Source organism: Pholis gunnellus (assembly GCF_910591455.1).
Source record: "Pholis gunnellus genome assembly, chromosome: 1".
Lineage (NCBI taxonomy): Eukaryota > Metazoa > Chordata > Actinopteri > Perciformes > Pholidae > Pholis > Pholis gunnellus.
The window spans coordinates 10,206,370-10,220,441 of NC_136528.1; the positions used below are offsets into that span (position 1 = coordinate 10,206,370).

The window sequence follows — 14,072 nt, forward strand, 5'->3', positions numbered from 1 at the left end:
TTTTTGGATAGTGCTCCACCAGCTGTGGTCTGGGTGCCATCTGGAGGACTTTGGCTTGCAGTACTGGCTCTGACTCTGACTGCGATCCTGCTAAGAGGCCTGCGCCAGCCCAGCGATGTTACCTGCGCCCCTGTTCCACATGGAAAGTAGAGGAATGGAGTGAGGTGAGAATCCCTTTTCTATAAATGTATGAAAACAATTTTAACAGTATATTTATTCTCTTTAAACAACATGGTTATAATACAAGACATCATTTACAGTAACTACTAACAGTAGCAAAGACGAGACAGAACAGTAAGAAAAGAAAATGTATGTTAAAAATAAATAATATGAAATAAATTGAAATAAAAATACCGTTTAAGCAGGAGAAACATTATCATTTGCACATTGTCACATCAGTCTTAAGAGGTATTTTAAAGCAGTCAACAGATCGGTTGCATTAACATCAACATGGTTATTGTTTACTATTTTTTTACGCATTTTTACCCTGAAATTCTTTCAGATTTGTGTATATGCTCTGCATAAGGTATTTTTCAAAATCATATAATGAGATGTATTTATTTATTTAGCAGCACCGTCCTGTGGCCAACACGTTAGTCCCGACTGAAATCTCAACTATCAAATGAATTGCTCATGAAATTTGGCACAGACATTCGTAGTCCACAGAGGATGAATCCTAATGACCTCTGTTTATCTAACGCCACTGTGAGATTGACATTTGTGGACTCTTGGTAAATATTCACAATATATACTCATGCGATTGTTTTGTATAAAACTGAGAATAATGAGCCCAAATTAGAATACAGAAAAACTGGACCTGCTGTTTGGTCTTGAAGGCCTCCATCCATCACTTCAGCATAGTTCATATAAGTGAAGCTTTTTGGATGAGTGATGTAACCCAAATAAAGCCAGTTGCCTCAGACACACTGCTACTGTTACTACTACACACACTACTCGTACTTACAAGTTCCAGCAGCTGTTTGAATGCCAATCATGCCCTGTCTTCTCCCAGTGCTCCAAGAATTGCGAAGGTGGTATCAAATCACGAGAGGTCCAGTGTTTTGACTTACGGGATCAAAGGCCCCTACGACCTTTCCACTGCCGGGCCGTGTCCTCCAGGCCACACACCCAAGTGACCTGTAACCTTCAGCTCTGTCTCGACTGGTACACCTCCTCCTGGGGACAGGTGAGTAATTTAAAGCGAACAATGAGTCATTGTGAAAGAACACAGTGGTGTGTTCTCTGGTTGTCTGCTAGAAAGGCGTAATTCCACTCAAAGCATGCCTTGTGGTTTTTCAAATGAAATGGTGGCAAGAGTAATAAAAAAACAGTCGGAACATTTGAACGCAGTATCAAAAGCAGAAACGAGATAACGTCCTCTTCAAGGATTATACCCCAAGTTCATTTTCTTTGTATTACTGCACTCATCTTTCAAAGCATACCATACTGTGCAGGGTATTTGTATAGATCTTTGCTATCCTATCCTCCTGGTAGAAATCCTTGTATTCATTTCAAAGCAAAAAGAAAATCCACTTGCAAAGACTTCGTAGCTTCTCACCAGTATCTGAACTCTCCAACAAGTGGAATTTCAACCACGCAATAATTATGTAACAAAAAATGATTTTATTTTTTTTAATTGATGGATTATCCATTTGAAACAAGCGCCAAGTCTCTGCATCTTGATTTTAATGTTGTACTGAAATGAGCAAAAAGTGGAAGTTCAGTCATAATTTGCAGTGCAATGGTAAGATAAACAGGACCGTGATCCTTTAACTGTGCACTGTCTACAGTTAATGAGAACACCCGCCTGAACCTCCTTAATGCGTACTGTTTCCTCCATGCTCAGCAATCAACTGAGTCAAGGCTGTATGCACCCAAACGCAATAGATCGAATCATTTCTGTCATTGTGTGTATTGTTCAGTGCTCTGAGGTGTGTGGGGGAGGGGAGCAGCAGCGTATGGTAACCTGTCCAGAGGAGGAACGATGCGATGAGGACCTTCAGCCCAGCGACATCCAATCATGTAATAGCCAGCCATGTGCTCAGTGGCTTACTGGATCATGGGGACAGGTACACACATGCACACACACACACACAGTCTTTTAATATTTTTAATCATTGAACTATATTGGCAGTGACAAAACACCCCCTCTAGAGTCTTAAAGTCTTTACTCTGCAAACAGTCAATCAAAAAACATGCCCACAGCATCATATTTATGATTACTATTGATAATATTTGAACACATTCAAACACAAGCACCGTGTGATACTCACAAAAGCAATTGCTATAAAACTGTCTTCTTACTACTTGAAATCTGTTGAAATAAGTCCAAATATTCAGTGTTGCTAATCGGGCTCTAACCCGACCAATTGTCAAAAAAGTAGCTTTTTTTTAATTTCCATGGAGGAATGCGGTTCCTCAGATCCTCCCTGTAAAGTGTTTGGTCAACAAAATAAATCTCTTTTAGCAGAATCTGCCAGCAACACAAGATTTTAGTATCAGAAGTGTTCTTGTCTTCATTTTAAGTCAGAGTAGTATTTACCGATAACTTAGAGCAGGCTTCGGTTGAATGCAGGTAAACAGTCAGTGGTTTAAAAGTGATCTTGTAAACTGGCTATTTGTGAAACAATCTGATCATACACGTTGTCTCTCAACTCCAACTCCAGTCTTGCATCTCAAGTTGCTAGTCGGACTGTAAACAATGAGCAGCGCATATAAAAGGAATTCTTGGCCGATAAGTTTCAAGATTTCAAAAGAAATATTTTGACAATCTAAAACTATGGTGACAGTATTGGAAATCCTGACATTTTTGCAGCAAGAAGTACCACCCATTGCAATTTGTGGCATGCAAGACATTTGAACATTTTTGCTAAACTTTCTCTGCAGTGTTCGGCTTCTTGCGGTAGCGGAGTTCAGCGTCGACTCATCAAATGTGTGAACACAAAGGCTGAGACAGACGAAGCGGTGGATCAAGCTCAATGTGACCATGAGCTGCACCCTGAGAGAGCCCAGAAGTGTAACCTACAGGAGTGCGAGAGCGCCCCCTCTGGTGAGAAAAGCAACATGCTGAACACGGTAAAAATGATACCTGCTAAACATTAGCATGCTGGCATCGCATTGTGAGCATGTTAGCATGCTGACGTTATTTAGAGCAAAAGTGGAGCCTCACAGACCTGCTGGCATGGCTGTAGACTGTCTGTGGTTTGTTTTTACATGCTGCCCAAAACGTCTGCTTTGAACTCAAAGGATTTTATTGTACCGTATACCTCGTACAGTGAAGATCTTTCATTTACTTATTTATTATTACAGAACCACAGGAAATAGTCTGAGATCAGTGTTTGAATTTCATCTCGTCAGATCCATCGAGCCCACTGATCCCAATTATGACTTTGACTGCGATGTGGGAAAAGGGGATTGGTCGGTGTGCGAAATACTAGGTGTGCTGAGGGGTTTGAGACCCCTTGATTGACACTTGAAACCTCCTGAAAGCCTCAACGGCAACATTTTGTGGGATCTTTGGAAAAATCTTTAAAAAGTCACTTACGATTGTCACTAAAAACGTCTGGTAAATCTCACTTTTTCCAGCAGTATTGATTATTCAAATTGCAAAACATGTATTCACAAATATGACTACAGAAAAAATATTGTTGCGGTGCTTCTTTCTATATTACCCGGTTGTTTCTGGTAAGGCCTTCTCCCATGGGTGGTGCTGTTGCAAACGGTCCACCATGCAAATGCTGTGTAGCTCAGAAAACTTGTCGAAAGCGTTGTAGCGGTGTAGTTAAGTGAGTGGCCTCAATATACACAAGAGGAAAAGTTTGATTTCAATAAGCTAAGGGTAAAATCCCCGGTGATGTCTGTTCACGTCAGTGTTGATTTGATGATTTATGCATGCCATTGGCGATATTGAGTGAAATGTCAACCGAGAGCAATTCTTCATCAAACCTTTATAGTCACAAGGGAGAAGAAAATGTTCTATCTCTACAAGATATTTATCTCAGTGGTATTCAGTATTAAAACGTCTGTTGGCACCAGCTTTTTTTGACCAAATGCAGCTGTCTGCTTTGCCGATCATCAACAGCAGCATTGATGTCGCTGGGAATCCACCAGCTCTTCCTCTAATGATGCCACATGCCAAGACCAGTGGAAAGGCTGACTAGAGTAGCCTCAAAAGTCTTCTTTGTTAGCCAGGGAGTGTAAAAAAAATAGAAAAGTCCCAACTTGGATACAAGATATTTGCAATCAAAGCAACTATTCACACCGGGACAATTATATGCAGCAAGTCTTCCTTTGCTTGAAAGACCTCATTCATGGCTTGACATTCCCATATGTTGGTTCTCTGTCAGACTGTACTCCAAAACCTTTTACCTACAGTAGATCGAAGTTGTATCTGTGCATGCGTCTTCGAAGATGATGACTAGAAAAGGCTAACATTTTTGCACAAAGAGATGTATATTTTGCTCCAGTAGACATTACTTGAAGGCGCGTGTTGTCACTTTTGCAGCTGGGTTAATAATTTGTGTCTGACGGTAAATTCATGTTTTCACATGTGAAAAACTGTTTTACACAAATCCCATTCGTTAAGAAGACAAAGGAACCAGCAGACTCATTTCAAAAGACTGAATTTGGTTAAACAATACCGTGCATCAGAATCATAATAATAAATCTAAATTAATTTCAGAGAATGTAAGGTTGACTAATTGACCCTCATTATGGTTTCAGTACAAAACAAAATATAAAATGGTGTCTGTTCCATTACAATGTATCACCTCTCACACTAACAAAGGTGATACCTGTTCTAACAGAAGTGTTAACGGTGCCCTGTAGTTTGGTGATTGTGTGACTCTTTAGTTTGCTGCAAGGTGACCCACCCTTCCTCAGGATGCATTACTGCCATACGTGAAGAGTTATACAACAGTTAGATCTGACCTTGCATTGTGTACCTCTTCCAAGAGTACCTGCTCAGTCATTGTCTTGTAGTTCCTCGAAGTACAGCTGCAACAATTAGTCAACTAGTTGATTAGTCCAATGACAAAAAATGAATCTCCTACTATTTTTATTATCTATTAATTATAAAGTACTGTTTAATGCTGTTTTCAAATATGGATATTTCGGTTTTGGACTGACAAAACAAGAGATTTAAAGACATCACCTTGGACTTTTGGGAACTGGGATGGACATTTTATAGACCAATCGATTAATCGATAGTGAAAATAATCTTGAATTGCAGCCAAATCTCGAAGACTTCTCCTACTATACTGTGGCTTGGATTGTACCTCACTTCAGACAAAGCCGTCTGCCAAATGAATAAATGTCTTTGGCATGCATTCAAATGTTTTTCTGATATACAGCAGCATTCCTGGCGAATCTCTTTAAGTATCCCTCCACATCAGGTCTAAATGAATTCATTTCCATTCTGATGCTGCATTGAACCAAGAGCGATCATGGCTGTAATTGGACGCAGATCAGAAACTTCTCTTAAGAGTTAAGGGATGGAGCAGAAGGTCATTTCATCCATCACATAAAGAATATATTTAGGTGTTGTCTTAGCTACACTTGTAGTTTTCTTAATATTTAACCAATACATATCTGTAATCAAACTGTATATCAGTACTATACTTAAAGGGCATTTCTATGTGGACGGTGATCACGAAGGAAGGCTTAGTAAGGCTTAATAAAAGGCTGGCCATGTGTCCGTATACTGTACCCGCTGTGATATATTGACTTACACAATATACCAGATGAATCGATGGCCAAGAAAAAACACTGCCCTTTGTTGTGTCTCCATTATTTCGTCCGAGCCTGTTGGGTAGTATAGCCTTCCATAAAACATGTACTGAAAGCTGCACACAAAAGCTGTGACTTTTATCAGTTTAGTGTAAAACCACTGCAACACGTGTAAGACCTCGTGTGCAGCTGTGTGAGCACGGGTCAGATTATTACTTTTCTATTTGGGGCTGCAGGTCATTATTATCCCACTAGGAAGCCGAGGTTGGCTTTCTTAGCAGTAGGAGGATAATGAGATGTCGATGTGAGTCCAACCTTCACAGGAGCATGAGATAAACTTATCAGAGAAAAAGACATATTGAGCCAAATCTGAATTTTCTCTATTCCGATGTGTTGATGATGCTCTCCTCAGTGCTCACTGTGCCATCAACCCCTACAACCGCAACTGCAGCGGGGGAATTGATCTCCCTGGTCCTGAGCTCTGACCACTCAAGAAATATTTTGAAAGAATTTTGAAATAAACCAGGAGAGTTTGCTAATCCATATATGATTCTTCAGGAAATACACATCACTCTTGAGGGGTTATTTTGTTGGTTTTGACACTAGCAAGTGCATCCAGCCATTAACTGTGGTGTGATTTTCCCAGGAAACCATATTTTTCATCCATCATTAATCCTCCTTTTCACACAAAATGTCAAAAACATATTGTGTTATTTTTTTGTTACATTGTGCACTTTGTCTGGCCTTGAAAGATATTTGATTTGGGGTTTCTTTTCTCATAGCTTAATCCCTAATTTCCGCTAATTGAGACAAAAAGCAGCCAATTCATTAAGACAATATTAATTATATTAATAAGACAGTAAACAGCGTATTGCTCCCACTTCCTCGCTATAAAGAGAACATTTCCCATGTTATTACAAGATACCAAATGATTCAGTTTTTACAAGAAACTTTTCTGGTTATAACATGTAACTTTTGTTTCATAAAGAAACCGCTCGGACAGGCAAGGGAAAACCTCCCAACAGTCTTTTAAGTTGTGTAGTTTCTTGGACTAGCTGTTTGCGCTGCCTTGTGCACAACACTGCACCTCAATGTGCTGCATTACGCATACATTTACGATTGTTCTTCTCTGTTAAAAAGAGGCTATTTGTTATTGCGTACTGTATGCCAACATTATGGGAAAAGTGATGTATGATTTATGGCACCTCTGAATAATGTCTAACATACAGTCTATGATCTGCGTTCAGTGTGAGGACCTGAGGTTCCGGGGGAAAGCTGAAGGGAGAGTGGAAGAAGGTCAAATAGACGAATGAGCTTCCATCTGGCAGCTAATGAGCTACATTGTGTGGTTTTTGTGGGCAGTTAAAAAGATAAAGAGGTGAATCCTCAATCGCTGAGGCTCGGTTTCAGAATCCATATCAAAAATCTCTGGACATTAGAGATCCACCCTGACACCGAGCAGCTATATTCCATACTGGCATGTGCTCTCATAGCATTGTTTTCGGCCACAGCAGGCCTTTGTTTCCATTGAAAGAGCTCTAAAGAAGGCAGACGAATACAGTTAGTGACTAGTTGGTGAACAGAGTGGGACATTTGGCAGATAAAGAGCCAGATAGTTCCCTCAGGAGTTGGTGGAGACCAAAAACCGAGCTAAAAGTAATGTGAATATTGGCCTTTCTTTGACCAGGTGGACACAAAACAAGACTCCAAATGAATGATAATCTTCTTTCATAACTGTTGGATGTGTAAATAAGCAACGGCTTGCTCAGAAGTTCACCATATCAACTTCAAAGGTGACAAGAAGGAAATATACTATATAGTGTTCCCAATTTGTTTATTATTGTCTGTTTAAGTAATACAAAAACAATTAATTAATATTCATCAGTAAGTGGCAGAATATTTTTATGATTAAGCAGCAATACTGTTGTTGTGCAGTGACTGTTCAATAAACGCCTCTATCTTATGTTTTGTACCTATAATGAAAGTGACGACATAAAAGGGTCATGCTCGATAGTTTTTAATATACACTGCTCATATCAAGATGGTATCTTTTGTACTTCTGCAGAGTTTCATGTTGGTCGGGTTTGTTATTTCCATTCTACATGTTTGCTACTGTAGGTCATTCAAAAGCCCTTCACTCTCTTCCTTATTCGGCTCATTTGTTCCCTGGCTCGTTCTATAATCAACCCTCTGTCCCCCTTGGACCATAACATGCTTTATGATGAAAACGAATGCAAAGCCACATTCAGATGTATAGGGTGAGGGGCTGAAAAGGGGTTGATGAATAGGTTTCACCCAAACACACGATCTGTATTCTGTAGTTGTGAAATAATACTGCTGGAGTCCCACTGCCTGTTCGTGTTACTGCTCTTTATAAGGCATGTTGTTGAGTGGGTCAATGATAGCGAATGGGGGAGTGTAGAAGACAGGAAATGGTATGTATTGAGTGGCAGCCTTGGCCTTTGTACTCTATTGATGTCATGGAGCTTCTCTGGATCTGAGTGGCTTTGGAAATTCTGCAATTTGCTTTACAGAGAATGGCTTTAACACAATAGCTGTGGGTTCAGTAGTGCAGTGTGTAGATTCAGTATACCATGCTGCGTTACAATTTGTCTCTGATCTAGGTTTCCGCACGCAGCATTGCAGTTTTTGAGAGAATTGTTTTTTCTTTCTTATACAACCATGGAATAGAACACTGGTATATTTTTCTTTCTAAGACTATCTATTACATAAACTGCCTCCATATTTAAGTTCTCTACCGACTCCCAGAAGCTGCACCCTTCGGTCATGAGGACAGATTATGTCTGTTATTCCTAGAACTGGCACAGTCTTTGGTGAAAGTGCTTTTAAAGTTTCTGAACCCTCATCTTGGTGTGAGCTACAGAGATTATTTTATAAGCATGTAAGATTTAAAAAAACAGGATTAAGGACTAATGAACACTGAACGTCCTGTTACTGAACATGTTCTTTGAGCTGTTTTTGTTTTTAAGTCTGTTATTTGCGCTTTCATGTGAATCTTTTCATGTGAAATCCATTTTATAATTCAATGGGACTGTCCTGATCAAATAAATAAAATGTTGAAGGATGGGAGCAAGTCTAACCTTTTTATGGTTGAACTCAGTCCCCCAGTCTAACACTTTAATCCAACATTAAATAATATTGTATTGATTATTGGATGCATTCTCATTCAATTTTGCTCAATGTGAGCAAGATCCCATCTCGGAGTGTACATACTTGACTGTTAATGCGTCCTGACACGATCGGATGACAAAAGCCGCCTTGAAAAGTAAAATGTATTTTTGTGCTTTCTGACTTGAATCTTCATCAAGTGTTGCTTTATTTGTCTTTTTTCCCATTTACATAACTGTTTCGCTTTGCTTTTTAGGATCCCTTTTAAAACTGCCATCTGCTGCCTGCAGTCACCCACAGCTTGGGAGCTCCTGATACAAAAGCATTTAAATGATCTAATCTGATAATCATAATGTCACACTTCATATGCAGACTGTGTACCCCGATAGGTAAAGATTCAACTTGATTTGAAGGACTTTGAGCTGAGGGTTTGCAGGTCTCAGACAACTTTGAGAGAGTAAATGTTTTTCTTCTAAAATATGTATCTGTCATTGGAATTGAGGCGTTGAAAAGAATATAACGTTGACAGTTGCAGGAGGTTTATAGCGGACCTGTAATAGGCCTACTTAAGTTGTCTGTTAAGGCCATCAGCCGAGATTCCAGCAGGAAAGTGTGGGCTGATGGGGGTTTTATTGTTTTGTTTGCTTGGACAGCTACTCCAGAGAAGTGCTTGTTGGAATTTAAGGACAGGTGGTAAAGCTTACTTAATCCCTGAAGGACCTCTGATTCCTGCCCACTTAGCTGCTCCTAAATGAGAAGACAAGAAGATAAATACAAAAACAATATCAGGCCCTGAAACAGTGAGCGTGATGATGAAGTGAGACGATTCAATAACAGCCCACGCTCAAATCTTTGTCTGGACTGCTTTTTCAATTTCATGCTTCTGCTGCAACTGCTGCGATTTAAAAGACCAGACGGTCGATAGTCAGAATGTGTGCTCTGGTTGACAGATGCAAAACCTGTGAACACAAATGTACAAATGCCTTTTCTTTTGTATTCATAGTAAGTTGCCCTTTAACCGAACGTTTTGATGAGTTGTCCTGTTTTATTGTCCATTCGATGTACATTTGTGGTAAAACCCAGAAACAACCTTTTCTAAATATATTAGATTAGACGCTGCAAGCGCTCTCTTTGTAATTGGTTCCCACGCAAAATAGGAAGGTCCGCTTCTGCAGGAGAGTATCTGTTGTTGTTGTTGTTGTTGTTGTTTTTCTTCTGATCATCCGCCTCTGAGCACACATACTCGAGAGCCTGAAACTGCAGAATAGAACAGGACTAACGTCATACTTAATATATGCCGAGCATGCTCTGCAAGGACACAGATCCCAGGGTTAGATAGTTGTGCTATGTGCAGTTTTAAAAGATTTCACATTTCACAAGTCTGCTGAAAACATCACTTGCATGCTTTCATGTTCTATTCCGAGACATCACTTCGTAATGCAATTCCAATGTAATGACAAAATCCAGATTCCTCGTTCAGGGCAAACATGTACTTTGACGTTCAGCCGAATTAAGCTGATATGAAGCTTTAGCAGCCCGAGTTGGGCAAACCAAGAATGTATCTTCCAGGGTCAACAAACCGAGGTATTTCATAATGAGCTGCAGTCGAGGGATTGTTACACAAACGGGACATTTTGTGCGTCAAAGTAGAAACGCACCGATTCATCTGACTTTCGTGATTGCGATAGCTGGACTAACGATCCGATGCCACTGCTCTGCCAGATTTAAGATCTGTATGTCTCACTGCATAGAACGTATTGGGAACATTTCATGCGAGGGAAATGTTACACAGGGAATGCTGTGAGACGCTTACAGTGAGTAAGTGGCCCACCGTGACTGAACTACTGTAGTTGATAGCAGAAACAATCAATAATGATATTAACAAATAAACTGTATTAAACGTGGGTCAGTCATGTCTGGCCGATAATCCTTAATTTTAACATTGTGATTGCATGGTTCAGATTTAATGGCAGACATCTGCTGTTGACCTAGTGTTAGCCTTTTGCTTATAATTATAATATGGGAGTCATGTGATCACAATGACTGATGGACGTCACAAGCCACAAACAGCCGTGTGCATCACTTTTGTTCACAATGCTGCTCATCACAACTGTTTTTTCGGTATTGATTCTGAATCATGGTCAAGCTATATTTTGCAGCACATTTTAAACAATCCAGTCCAATAATCTGTGCTTTGGCTGATTCGATCTTCGAGCAGTGTCCTGTTTGAAGGTTTCGGGTTGTCTACTCGTTGTGCCGTCAGTCATTGGAAAAGAATGCACGAAACAGAATATAAGAACAGCGACACTTATTCTTCCGGGCATGTTTGTTCATATTTCAGCTTCTACAAACTGATCAGCAAGAAATTCCCAGCATGTCTGTCAAGAGGATCTGTGTTGAACCAGTAACAAAAGAGCATGAGCAGACTATGCGGGATCACTCACACCTACTGTTCAACTTAAAAGGACATATCTTATGACGTTCCAGCTTTCACATTGTGCCTGTAATTCATTCTGTAATGATGCAACAGAACGTAACTAACGTCTCTCTTTTCCTCTCTCTCTGTCACCCGCACAGGAGCAGTTTGCCTTCGCGACCGGCTAACGTTTCGTTTCTGTCGCACTCTCCGCTGGCTCGGCCGTTGCCACTTGCCCAACGTACGAGCGCAGTGTTGCAAAACCTGCAGCCAGCGTTCCCGCTCGAGCAGCACGTCTCGCCGCTGAGCTGCAACAAAGTAACCGCTTATCAACAGGAACACTGATGAAATGTAAACCGCCATTTTAAGGTCAACAATCTGAGCCCTTTACTGATTTCCTCACCACTACAGACCAATTATGAATTAGTGCCACTCCAAAACTCTGCATGTTTGTGCTGGTGGTTAGTATTATGGTATTATACAGGTCTGATATTAATTGGAAAAATAACACAGCAGTGCCTCTCTCTTTGCAAAATAATGAGAATGTAAATATTTGTTTGCAGTTTTTATATGATGCAGTTTGACCAGAATTTCATTTCATTCATCTTTGTAACAGATGTGGCTTTTCTATCAATGTAGCCAGTTTACTAATGCATTATTACACATGTAGATAACTCATTAACCTTTATGGTTGGTACAATGCTTTCATGTTATTGACAGCAGCAGAAACTGAACAGATTAAAACAGACAGATTTGCAATGTGTTTTTTTTTTGTTTGTTTTTTTTGTGTAATGTGGTACAAATGTTATGATGCATAAATGCTTCATGTGACATTTATAAATAATTGGCCGTTTGCTAAGCACCCCCCCCCCCCCCCCTCCCCAGTCAGTTTGCGACACCTGTCGATCTCACAGATTTACCATGCTTTCAGATCGAAGGAGATAAAAGCAGCCTCTCATTTCTTGTCTGTTCGCGTCAGTTTTGGCAAATTTTATCAGCCTTAGCTAAGCTAACAATAGCTAAAATATAGCCGTTTAGTAATATCTCAGGCTGACTTTTTAATGTTTTGAAATGAAAACCCCATAAAGAAGGTTTTAAATATGCACTGGATGGTTACTTACGTGCATGTCCCAGGCAAGAAAAAGTTAGCATCCTCGCAAGTTGAGGAATTTCATGTAATAAAGAAACGTTTCTTGTATTGCAGTGTTGAGCACGTAAGCACTGGAATTATGCGTATGATAAGAACATTTTTTAAGATCTAACAATTTGTATGGCTCCATACCGGGGACAGCTCTGGCCGGAGGCATCAGGTTCTCAGGATGTCCGTCTGCCCGTCTCTGTGTCCAATTTGAAAAAATTCCCCTAAGTTGCCAAACGTCCACTTGCTCTCAAGGCAGAACTGTCTAGATATTGGCGGTTAAATGTCAAGGATACTACCACCGTACAAAACATGTTTTTGGCCATAACCTTTGATCAGACATGGATGTAAAGTTACTGTAGATGGCCATAGTTAGCCAGACATGCTAAGGTTTGCAGCTTACATTAGAGTAGACAAACGCACTGTTTAAGTTCCTTACACTTTTGTTTTTGGTCTGGGAAAGAATAAAGAACAACACATTTTATAGTATCTCTCGCTGACGTTCTTTTGTAGACCAACCCTGAAGATGCCATCACCCCAGTTCCCTCGACAAAAGGCCGATGGGATTTTTCCATTGTATTACTCTAGAAATGAAACTCTGGGGCAAACAAGAGTTTGATACTGACATGTTTTGTTTAGCAAGATAATAGGACTCATTCCTGCAGCACTCCATTCACACCGCTGAAACATGTGGAGAGATCCAAAGGCTTGACAGGCCTGCGGTGCCTAGTTACAGTGGCTAAGCTATTATTGGGCAATCGCTGTTTTTTCGGAGGAGGGATTTAGGAAACGGTCAGTTGGAATGTTTAATGTCTGCAGAAGCTCATACAAAATGTAATGTCACACTTTGACTTCGCCACACAAATTTCTTTTTAAGTCACAAAGTAAAATGTAAATGTGAAACGTGGAGCTGCAGGAAATACTTGGTGCTAGAGGCCACACGGGCTCCAAACATTTCAGGTCAGGTATCGGCGGGCCCAGTGCCTTATCTACTTAAATGTTGGATCATTTTATGTTTTTTGTATTAACCACTTCATTGAAATGTCAAATTCAGCATTTCAGAATACATGTTTGTTTTAAATGATTGTGAAATTATTAAAATTGGAGGAACTCACGAAGTTGGTGTCGTATCACATTAGGTTGAGTGTGGTATATTAAGGAATTAGCTTTATATATAATATTTTATACTTTTGCAACTGGTTTTTAGTTTATCAACTGAACTGTCCCGAATACTTCACTCTGTCATCCTTTCTGCTCGTTCCTGCATTCACAAGAGGTTGTTAGCACTGACTTGTACATGTGTAGGCTGCAGCTATGTAGTCTTTTCAGCAGGAATTGAAAAGCAGCTCCGTCTTAACAATGCAGTTCAGCTCAAGCAGCTGCTGCCATTATATCCTCCTGTATTTCTTTATGTTGAATTCAAGGTAACGCAGGAGTAATTAGTTTACACATTGTCACTCTGTGGTAGAAGTATTCCTTTAAGGAGAAAAAGAGTGAAAACAAGTAAATGATGGTTTTGTTAAACACTATAAGCTGAGGTAAGGGTGTAGTGTTGTTGAAAGATTGCTGCATCTTGACATACACATTTCTTAGCTGGAAGAGTGGAAGGTTAGCATGCCTTTGTTGAAAGTAATCCAATTTCACATGCAACAAGCAACCCAG

General features: G+C 40.0%; 1 protein-coding gene across 1 annotated transcript in view; it reads left to right on the forward strand.

Annotated features, from left to right (window-relative positions):
- adamts7 (a disintegrin-like and metallopeptidase (reprolysin type) with thrombospondin type 1 motif, 7) overlaps positions 1-12,214 on the forward strand; it is a 50,383-nt gene extending 38,169 nt beyond the window's left edge. The window contains exons 20-24 of the mRNA XM_079184455.1: positions 12-164; positions 1,013-1,186; positions 1,923-2,069; positions 2,887-3,049; positions 11,434-12,214. Coding sequence (XP_079040581.1) covers positions 12-164; positions 1,013-1,186; positions 1,923-2,069; positions 2,887-3,049; positions 11,434-11,579 — 783 coding nt within the window. The 3' untranslated portion in view covers positions 11,580-12,214. The remainder of the gene's footprint in view (positions 1-11; positions 165-1,012; positions 1,187-1,922; positions 2,070-2,886; positions 3,050-11,433) is intronic.
- The last annotated feature ends 1,858 nt before the right edge of the window (positions 12,215-14,072 follow it).